The sequence below is a fragment of the Melospiza georgiana genome, chromosome 27 (assembly GCF_028018845.1).
Source record: "Melospiza georgiana isolate bMelGeo1 chromosome 27, bMelGeo1.pri, whole genome shotgun sequence".
Lineage (NCBI taxonomy): Eukaryota > Metazoa > Chordata > Aves > Passeriformes > Passerellidae > Melospiza > Melospiza georgiana.
The window spans coordinates 201,237-211,914 of NC_080456.1; the positions used below are offsets into that span (position 1 = coordinate 201,237).

The following is a 10,678-nucleotide window of genomic DNA, read 5'->3' on the forward strand; positions in this document are numbered from 1 at the left end:
GTTTTGGAGCCGTTGCCAGGGCTGCTTGTTTTGTGGGGCTGGAACCACAAACCGCAGAGCGCCAGGCAGAGGTGCCTCGCTGGGGGTTGGTAGGTGGGGTTTTTTTTTTGTCTTCTTGTCTTGTTTGAACCAAGGGAAACAAAACAGAGGCCGTTGGGAGGGGTGGGTGTGTAAAACCGTGCCGAGAGAGATGGCAGGGCTGGGGTTGTGCCCTCCCTGTCTGCCCCAGCCGGGCGGTGCCACCATCACTGTGCCACTGGAACGGCCCCACCTGGCACAGTCTGGTGTCGCCGTGGCTGGGAAGGAGGTGGGGACCTGTCCTGCCATGGAGGGTGGCTCAGGGATGGTGTGGCACCAAAGCCTTGGCTCTGGGACACCCCCAGGGCCTGGTGCTGAGGAAGCCCCGCTCAGGCAGTGGTTCCCAGTTCCCACAGTCCCACTGACACCCAGCCCAGGGAATATTTTCCCCCTGACGCCGCAGAATTCCTGTGGTGTGACAGTGCTGCTGAAGGACCCTCTTCAGTGCCACCAAGGCCAGACAGGGCCCCCATTGTGGCTGCTATTTTTAGCAGCCCCGGGGGTGCAGGAGGTCGTGGTGGGGTGGGAGGACACCCCCACCCCTCTGAGTCCTCCCCTTGTCTTTTGTGGAGCAGGGGCTGCCCCCAGCCCCCAGCCAGGGCTGGGTCTGCTCTGGGAAGCCCCTGGACGTGTGTGGAGGGAGCAGTGCCATAAAAGCTGCCTTGTGCCCATCCACTCATGCTTGGAGCTGCACCCCAATCCAGACCGTGGGAGCAGGGCGTTGTTTTGGGATAACCAAGGCAGCAGATCCTGGGGTGACAGGCACCTACTGGCCTTGGGACAGCCTGGCTGTGTGGAGTGATCCCAGCCCATGGCATCCCATGGAGCGATCCCAACCCGGCATCCTGATGGGGATTTCCAGCCCTGGCTGGGGTGAGGAGGAGGGTTGGAGCACAAGGCATGGAAAACGGGCACTGCTCCCAGCTCCTGTGGATGAGGAGCTTTGGGTGCAGGGACAAGCCTGGAGCTTGCCCGGTGACATTGAGGGGAGTGCCATTGCTGCATGGGCCACCTTGAGACCCTCTGGGAAGATATTCCCTGCTCCTGCTGCCTGCAGAGTGGCTCATTTGTGGAGCCCCCTCCCAGCACTAATTACAGCTGCAGCGGGCGATGCCCTGACCTCCAGCTCTGCTCCCTGCTCTGTCTCCTCCCTGCCAGGGCTGACTGGGGCACAGGCCTGGGCATGTGCTGGGTTTGGCTCCTGCCACCTCGCTGCCATCTCGAGCAGTGCCACATCTGCCAGGCTCCACTGCCTCCCCCTCGGGCAGGGAGGGGGTGTTTGCAGGCCTGGGACATGCCTGGAGCCCGGCACAAACACATTCCTCACATAATTGCCTGTCCAGGAGAGGAATCTGGGGCTTTACGCGTGTCCTGCAGGCAGCTCAGAATAGACCTTGGGAATCCCTGTTCCAGGGATGACACCACTTCCTTGGAAATCCCAAAATACCCAGCAGGGTGGCACTGGGGGCGGTGGCAGGAGCCCTACCTTGCTTGCTGCAGAGAGGGCAGGAATTCCTGGGTTTCCCAGCACCTCTTCTGCCAGCTGGCAGCCAAACAGGAATGGCACTGGCCAGTGGCTGGAGCCTCCAAAGATCCTGCAGGGCCAGGATGGGCCAGGGGTGTTTTGAGGGCAGTTCCTCACCCAAGAACCTGGCACCCAGGTGATAAATTTCCATCCCTCTTATTCTGGGGAAGGAATCAACTAAAAATCCTTATTGTTCAGCTGGGCAGGAGAGAAATCAATGGGAGGGGATGGACCTGGCCTTGGACACTTGGGCTGTGTCTCTGTTAACTCAGTTTGGGTGTTGGACGCTTCCTGGCTGTGTGTGGGGAGTTGGTGTGAGGCCAGATGGGCCAAGAGAACTCATCCCCTTGGGAGTTCACCTGTGGAGGACCTCAGGCAGTCACCAAAGCCTTTTCCCAGTGTTTTCTCTGCATTTGGAGCTCACTGCTATAAATAGGACTGGGCCTGGAGATGTGGTGGCACTTCAGGCCAGGCTTTTCACTCTTCCCTTTCAATGAGAGGCAAAGGTGTCATCTGCATTTCCTCCCTCATTTTGGCATGGTTAATCCAGCTCCATCCCTGCTGGGGAGCGTGGCTGTGGAGTCAACACCTTGGCAGCTGCAGGGAGCAGCAGGCTGGAGCCTTTCCCCACCGAGTGCCTTCCCCTTTCCAGCAGGATGAGCTCCCTGCCCTGCCCTGCCCTGCCTCGGGCTGTGATAACCCCAGGGCTGGTGCTGACAATGCCCTGGAGAGGTTCCACAGGGATAACAGGAGGGAAACAATTTGGGAAGGGCTGGATGGGACACAGCCATTCCCATGTCCTGGAGCCAGCTCCCTCATTTCCTCCTCCCCAGCAGCTTTGGAGTAATTTCAAACTTTGTGGGGAAGGGGAGCCCTCCCTTCCCTCCATGGGTTATCCCACAGCCACAGCTCAGACAGCATCCATTGTCATTCCTGGAAACAGGCTGGGCTCCATCCCTTTTTCTGAGCCCATAACTCATTTTTTCCCTGCTTGAAGCTTTGCTCAGTGCTGTCAGCACTGGGATTACCCCAGCTAATCCAGCCTGTGCAACTCCCTGTGGGATAAATAATTTCCTCTCTCCTCTGGCTGTCTTGTTATAATTATTGTCATAATTAATTATCTATTCCAAGCTGGGTTTAAACCATGGCAGGGTCTCCCCAAAACACCTTACCCACAGCAAAGTGCAATTCTTGGGGTGTGGCCACATATGGAGGTTGCTCATCACAGAGACTTTAGCTCCAGGGCTTCTCCTCTACCTTGGATTGGGACACAAGCCCAAGGGAGTGGTAAATATTTCAAAACTTCTCCCTGACTCCAGCGAAACCTCACCACAGGCTCTCACTGGGGGCGCTGGGACAAACTGGTGATGGCCCAAGGGGGAGATTGGAGGGGAGGTGGAGACCAGGTGCGGAAGGAGAGGTGGAATGCCCATGCATGGGATGCTCTGCATCACCTCGTGCCTCTCCAGCAGGGCCAGGGGAGCAGCAGCCACAGGGAGGCTCCGTATGGATTGTCTGTGCCAATGAGGAGATCCTGGGCTGGGGAGCTCCGTGTGCCCCCGCCCTCCCCACGAGCCTGCAGAGCCCATTCCTGCAGCAACACGCCCTGGAAAGAGGCCAAGGAATTCTGTACCTGGGTCCCTTATATGGATCAGCAGCAGAGAGCACAGAGTCACGGCCGGGAAGCGGAGTCTGCCGGAGTTCAGCCGTGCCCAGCGGCTCCTTGGCACAGGGATTGGCGCTGCTGCCGTGCCAGGGCAGTGACTCCTCCTGTTTGTGTGCCAGAAAAATAATCCTATTTATGTAACTCCACGTGAAGCATTCCAGGGCATGAATATTCAGCTCTTCCTGCAAATAGGAAGCTCTGTTACCTGCAGGGTTTAACTCTCAGCTCAGCTCCTGCCCTGTGGCTGCTGGTGGCTCTTTTTGACAGGAGAAGGCTTTATTTTACTCAGTGAGCACCTTTTGTATGGGAATTTTTCCCCTCTGTGATAGAACAAACTGTGCTTTTCCTGACATTAACATCCCATGTTTCCTTTGTCTTTCTAGGCAGTGGACCCATCCAGCTGTGGCAATTCCTGCTGGAGCTGCTCACTGACAAGTCCTGTCAATCCTTCATCAGCTGGACGGGCGATGGCTGGGAATTCAAACTTTCAGACCCAGATGAGGTAAAGTGCCCTGGAATTAAGTGCACAACCCAAATTCCTCAGAAATATTGGGGTGGATAAGCCTCTCCTCCTCCCTTTGGGCAGCCACTTTGTTCTGGTCTTGGGTATGTCATGGGGAACCAAGGAATCCAACTGAAAGTTTGTTGAAAATTGGGATGCAGTCACCCTTTGGAAGCAGGGGTTTGTGCCCAAAGTTGGTGGGAAGTAAATGGAGCACCTTAGGAAGAGGAGCAGTGGCAAAGCTCTTCAGATAGGCTGGGTACAGGTGAGGGGTGACTGTCCCCTGCTTTGGGGAGCAGGTGGGACCTTTGTCCTTTGCCGTGACTGGAAGCTGGGGGTTGGTTTCTCCTGCCAAGTACCAGTGACAGAACACGAGGAAGTGGCCTCAAGTTGCACTAGTGGGGGGTTCAGGTTGGATATTAGGGAACATTTCTTCATGGAAAGGGCTGTCCAGCCCTTGCACAGCTGCCCATGGGGTCCCCACCCTGGAGGGATTTAAAAGCTCTGTGGATGTGGCACTTGGGTAGGTGGATCAGTGCTGGGCAAAAGTTGGACTCCATGGTCTTAGAGGCCTTTTCCAACCTAAATAATTCCATGAGTGACTGGAGCCTGCCTAAGTGCAGAAGTGACTGGCACTGGGCCATTGGGTGTTGGTGTCATCTGGTTTAGAACTGGCAGAAGGTGGTGTCATTATAGTGCAAGAGTTTATATTGTCTTTACATTGCAAGGGTTCCATATTGCCAGAGTTTTGTACCTCCTTGATGTTTCTTGGAGGCACCTCCTCTAGGCACTGACTCTTCCTTGTCCTCACAGTACCCAACTGACTCCAGTTCCCCTCAACCAACCAATCCATTCTTTTATAACACTCTTCTTATTGGCTACAGCCTGTTAACATCAGGCCTGCTCCTAATCCTTAATAATTAACCCAGCTGCAACTCTTTAGGGGGTAAGATTACTTTCTATACTACCTTTATTTACTTATGTTCTATCCTCTACAAGAAGGCAAAGGAGGAACCTAGTGAAAGGGGTGAAGGACTTGGGATATGAGGAAATATCTGAGGTGAATACGAGGATCTATCTGAGGTAGCACACGAAATTACCCAGATAAATCCTCATGGGGTGCTCTGCCATGTTCTGCCGCTGCACAGAGGTTGGTTTTCCCAAGCATCAATTCTTAACGATGAGGAATCCTGTGAATTCTGTGAAAACCCTCCCCCTTCCTGCTGGGAAGGGAACATCCCCACAGCCAGGCTGACCTTTCCTCCCCGTCCTGCTGCCTGCAGGTGGCCCGGCGATGGGGCAAGAGGAAAAACAAGCCCAAGATGAACTACGAGAAGCTGAGCCGCGGGCTGCGCTATTACTACGACAAGAACATCATCCACAAGACGGCGGGGAAGCGCTACGTGTACCGCTTCGTGTGCGACCTGCAGAGCCTGCTGGGCTACACCCCCGAGGAGCTGCACGCCATGCTCGACGTCAAACCCGACGCTGATGAGTGACAGGGACACGGGGACGGCGCTGTCCCCGCAGGGACGGCCCGCGGGACTTGTTTGGCGGTTCTGTTTTTTGTTGATTTTCGCTGTTCTTCTGCTCGTTTTTTTTTCCGAGGGCCGCTCAGATTCGAGGCTTTGAGGATGTCGGGGGAGAGGGGGGAGGAAGAGGAAAACTTTAGGGAAGGATGGGCTTTTTGTTGATTTCCTGAAAGTTTCAAGACAGGCTTTTCTGGGGGAAAATTCTGAGTTTTGAGAAAGCCAGGAAAATGTAGCTCACTTAAAAAAACCAACAATCCTCCCCACCCTTGGCTGTTTAGAAAAAAATTGCGATGGAATGGATCCCTTTGGTTGCTCACACACAAACTGACAGGTCAGGAATGACAATATTCCTGAGGATTTGAGGAATTTTAAACTTTTTTTCTTTTGGAAAACCAAAATGGGTGAATATTCTTGCTTTGGGGAGGGGCAATATAGGAAAAGACCAAGAACTGTTGTTCTTGTTCCATCACCTTTCTGTCCATTGTCCTCTTTTCTACCAGAGAGAATTTTTCCTAGGAGGGATCACGACTTTTTTATTTTTTTTTAAAGTTTTATTTTATTAAATTTTGTGCCAGTATTTGTTTTTTTTTTTTTTTTTTCTAAATAGTCTTAAGCTCTAAGATGGTCTCAGTATTGCAATATTGTGTGTGTTTGTTTCTGTTCTGCCAGCAGAGAGTTTTATCCCAGGGATGAAAAAGAGAAAAAGAGGAATTAGTTTATGTAGACCCCACTGGAGAAACTGAAATGCTGGGACTGGGATGGGAAGGAAAATGAACTCCAGAGTGGCTCCTGTTGATGCTGGCTGGGGGTGCCACTCCTGTTTCCAGCCCCACACGCTGTGCTGATAATGCTGGTTGAAATCCTTGCTTTTTTTAAGGTCTGGCTGCACAAATCCTCTCAAAATTTCCGTGGAAAATGTCTTTTGGCATTTTCCAAATCACTTCTTTTGCTAAAGGAACACTTTGGTGCTTACGGACTTTTTTTTTTTTTTGGGAGGGGGAAAGGAGAGAAATTCCCATGTTTTCAATGTGGTAAATGGAAAATATGCAAGTTAATTGAGGGGAAAAATCAGGAAAAAGTTCAAAACCCAAGGGGAAATGCTTTTTCCTTCCTGTTTCAAGCAGCTCTGTCTTTATGGCCGTGTGTGGGCACAGCAGAAAGGAAATTGTCCCTGCAAATGGGCTCGTTGTGGCTCCTGGGCTGCTGCTGTCAGGGTGAGGGTGGCACGGAGCACTGGCTCAGTGGCACTGGTGTCACCGGGGGTGGCTGTGGGACCAGGCCAGGGCAGCTGCTCCCTCTGGCCCCCAGACCCTTCCTGCAGCTGGTTCTCTCTGGAGGGGTCACTCCTGCTGCTCCCTGTGCTCCCTGGGATGCTCTGGGCAGGCTGAGGGCAAGGTGCCACCACCCTGGGGGCAATGGTGGGACCTGGAGGGTCAGAGGCTGTTTCCATATCCCAGCACAATCCCAAAGCCAGATCCCTGCAGATTTGGCCTCCCAAGGGAATCTTTCACCCCCCTGGTGTTTGCATTTAAAGGCAGCATTTTGGACTTTACCAAAATCCTTTCTCTGAGTGTCTTGGGGCACAGAGCTCATTCCAGAGGCACTGGGACAGCTCTGGGAGTCGGGGTCAGAGCCTTTCCATAGGGGCTGAGGAGGGATTCCTGCCTGATCCTAGAGAATAGGGTGGCAGGACAGGAATCTGTGTAAAATACCCAGAATATTCAGGCACAAGCACAACCTCCCCCTCACAGGGGCAGAGCTGGAGGGGAGCCCAACCCCAAAGTGATGCCCAGAGGTGCTGGGCTCTCCTTGGCCTCTGGAGCAGGGGGGACCCAGCCCCTCTGTATCCTAAAACTGAGCATTTTAGGGAAAATCAGCCCCAGAATTGCTGTGTCCTCACAAAAGGTGGAGTTGGAGGGAAATGGGGAGGCCAGGAGGGAGCTCCTGCCAGGGGGTGGAAGCAGAGGGGGCCCAGGAAGGGAGGGTGTCCCACTCAGGTGCTGTGGGTTGTCTGAAGGAGTGATGGGATGGAGGGAAAGGAGGGAAGAGGGGATGGAGGAAGGTGGAGGGAGCCCCGAAGGAGGAAAGGGACTCTGCCCACTGAGAATGGAACTCGGGCTCATCTCCTTGGGCAGGCAGGGAGGAGGAGGAGGAGGATGGAGGCAGCCTGGCCAAGCTGGAGGGAGGAAAGGAGCAGTGGAATATCACGCATGAGACCCCAGAGGTGAGGCTGTGGGACAGGTCCAGCCTGAGGCACAGCTGGGCAGCTGGGCAGGGAGCAGGAGAGCTGTGAGGGCACAGAGGGCACAGGGAGGAGCTGGCAAAGAGCATCCCAGCAGCAGCCAGAGGGGTTTGGGATGTTCAGGGCTGCTGCAAAGTGCCCTGAGCTGGCCCATCATGGGTCACTTCAATGCCCCTTGCAGCCTTAGAAAGGGACTCCCAGACATCCCAGCTCCTGCCCCTGGCATGGGCCATGCCCCAGGACATCCCTCCTGCTTTGCTTGGATGCTCCAGCTGAAAAAGAAAAGGAATGGGATAAAATTTCCCTCCAAGAGGAGGAATTGCAGGTTTGGCTACAGCCCCACAGCCCTGCCAGGCTAAATCCCTCCCCCACTGTGCTTATTCAGAGGTTTCCAAGCTGGGCCTGGGTGTTCCCAGTGATTTTGGGGAGGTGGTTAAAGGTAGGGAAGGGAGAGCCAGGGGAAGCAGCTCTGGATTTTTGGAAGAAGCCTCTGGCTGGAGTTTCCCCATCATTTCTCCAGCCCTTTGCCCTCCCAGCTCACAGCCTGTGAACAGTCCCAGACACATCAGCTCCATCATTTCCTATTTTCCTTTGCTTTATTCCTGTTCTAGAGGCCATCCCAGAGATGGGTGCTGTTTATACACTGGAAATGTGCAGATTTCTCTTTTGTTTCTTTTGCTTTGGTTCCTTTTTCCTTCTGGTTTTCACTGCTGGCCTTTGGTGAGGGCTGTGCTGAGCAGGACAAGCTCAACCCAAACTCTCTGAACTCCTTCAAGTCTGTGAAAATTTGGTTAATTCCCATCTGCTGGCCCAGAAGGATGGATCTGAGAGGGATGATGGAGATCTGCCAGGGCTGGGACTCCCCCTGTGCTTTTCCTCCACACAGGAGTGGATTTCCCCCTTGCAGACACTGTTGGAAACGGGGTCATTTTGTCTTGGTTTCGAATGTCTCAGGTGCTTTGGGTGAGATTTTGGGATATTTTCTGTGTCCTGCTCATTCTCTGCTGTTTCCATGTGGGTTGGTGTTGCCTTGGCCCCTCTGGCAGAGCCTGAGCCTTGCAAACAGCTTTGGGGGCCTTGACAGTTGATATTTGAGAACTCAAAAATAATGAGAAAAACCCCAATAATGATAAAAACACCCAATAATTACAATCCCACCCCAATAATGACAAAACCCACAAGCACTTTCCTGCTGCCAGTCCCTCTCCATCTCCATGTGGTAACCCTTGGACTCTGGGGTGTGTCCAAGTGGAGATCCATGCCATTCCCACACTCCCACCATCCCCATCGAGATGGGATCCTTCAGGGGGAGAACTAACAGAACAGGGCAACAAATAAAGAGTCATGTAAAATTTCACTTTCTCCTGTCTTCCCAAAGCAACACCTCCTCCAAAAATGGTCCCAGAAAGCAGCAATAGATCCAGATGCTGCAGGAAACATCTCCACTTTCTGAGTTTTGAGTTTTTGGAGGGGTTTTCTCCAAGGTTTTAGGATTCAATTGCTGGTTCCTTGTGAAAGCTGGGATGCCTTGGTGTGCTCTGCTCCCTGGTAGGGTCTGTGTAACACCCAGGAGCTGTTGTCTACATTCCAAAGAGGTTTAAATAAAGGATAAATCTATGTATACATATATGTTATAATGGAATATCTCCAGGAATTAACTGCCTCAGTAAAAAAAAAAAAAAAACAACAAAAAAAATCCAAAAATAAGGAAGTCTTTTTTGTTTTCTTTTGGTTTTACACATTTTTTTAAGCTGATAAACTTAGAAGAAGTTAAAAAAAAAAAAGAGATTGTTATATTGTGCTGTTCAACTATTTTCCAACGTGTATTTTCATATAATTTATATTTTTTAAAAGTGGGAAAAAAAAAGTTTAAAAGCGAGATTTAAAAAAAAAATAAAAAAAAAAAACAAGGAAAAAGCAGGTGCTTTTTTAAAAAACCTGAGCTGAGGTAGCTTAGAGATGTAGCGATGTGTGTGTGTGTCTGTGTGTTGTGTCTGGTCCTGTTTGGTTTTTTTAAAGGATTCAAAAAAAAAAAAATAAAATCCCTCCTCCATTGAATTCCTAGAGAAGGAGGGGATTGGTTTTGTTTTAATTGCTGATGCTGGCACATCATTTTGCTGGAGAGGTTTTTATATACTGTAGCCTTATTTCATATCGTATTTTAAACCATGTGAAATTAAAAGAAGAATAATTCCTAACCCTTGGTGTCTGTGTGATTATTCCTTGCCTTTCCTCTTTAGATTTGGGGCAGAAAGTGGGAAAACAAAAAATGTAGAAAATCCAGCAATTTCTCTGTTTTCCCCATTATTGAAGTTGGGGTTTTATGGGAAAGAAAGCCTGGCTGACATCGTGGTGGGGTGATGCTCCCCACGCTCCCTCTCACTTTGGGATCATGGATCCACATCCCAGGCTTCCCAAACCCTCTTTGATCCTAAGCCCTCACTGGGACTCTGGGGTATCTGTGGTTCACCAGTCCAAACGAGCTTTGAGAGGGGAATTTTCCTCAGCAGGATCTCGGGTGATGGGTATGGCCACCTCTGCAGGTGTGTTCCAGACTGCAATGCAAGATGTTTTCTATTACCATCTGTATGGCAGATTACCTTTGTCAAGTGGGCAGTTGCCTTATCTCTCTCTTTGAGTGACCACAATCACACCTCCCTGGGGAGGGGACATTGCTGATAACAGCTATTGAATGTCCCTGGATTGCTGATAAGAACTACAGCATCCCATTGGGAGATGTGAGCCCAGAGGGAGGAGCCAAGCATTCCTACCCAGATATAATCCAGAGGTTTTTGAGACACCAGCACGGCTTCTCCATGGGATTCCCCAGAGGAACAGCAGCTGCCTCTTCTCCCACTGGACCTTCAGAGGCAGAGACTGCACCTTTCTCCAGGATCCCTGCTCCAGCAGAACCACCCCTGACACTGCAGGAGGGCTGAGCCACAATTCCAATGGCACTGCTGCCAACAGCCTGACCCACAGGGTGTCAGGTTGGGTTCTGACTCTGTCAGTGTTGTTTTGGTTTACTGCATTGTTGATTTTATCCTTTTATTTTCTTCCCTAGTAAAGAGCTGTTGTTTCCTGCTCCCATATTTTTTGCCTGAGAGCCCCTTAATTTCAAATTTATAGCAAT

The 10,678-nt window shown here is 51.6% G+C and overlaps 1 protein-coding gene across 1 annotated transcript in view; it reads left to right on the forward strand.

The window, feature by feature from the left end:
- Positions 1–9,743, forward strand: part of ETS1 (ETS proto-oncogene 1, transcription factor) — a 54,039-nt gene extending 44,296 nt beyond the window's left edge. The window contains exons 7-8 of the mRNA XM_058041331.1: positions 3,653–3,771; positions 5,055–9,743. Coding sequence (XP_057897314.1) covers positions 3,653–3,771; positions 5,055–5,270 — 335 coding nt within the window. The 3' untranslated portion in view covers positions 5,271–9,743. The remainder of the gene's footprint in view (positions 1–3,652; positions 3,772–5,054) is intronic.
- Positions 9,744–10,678: the final 935 nt, after the last annotated feature.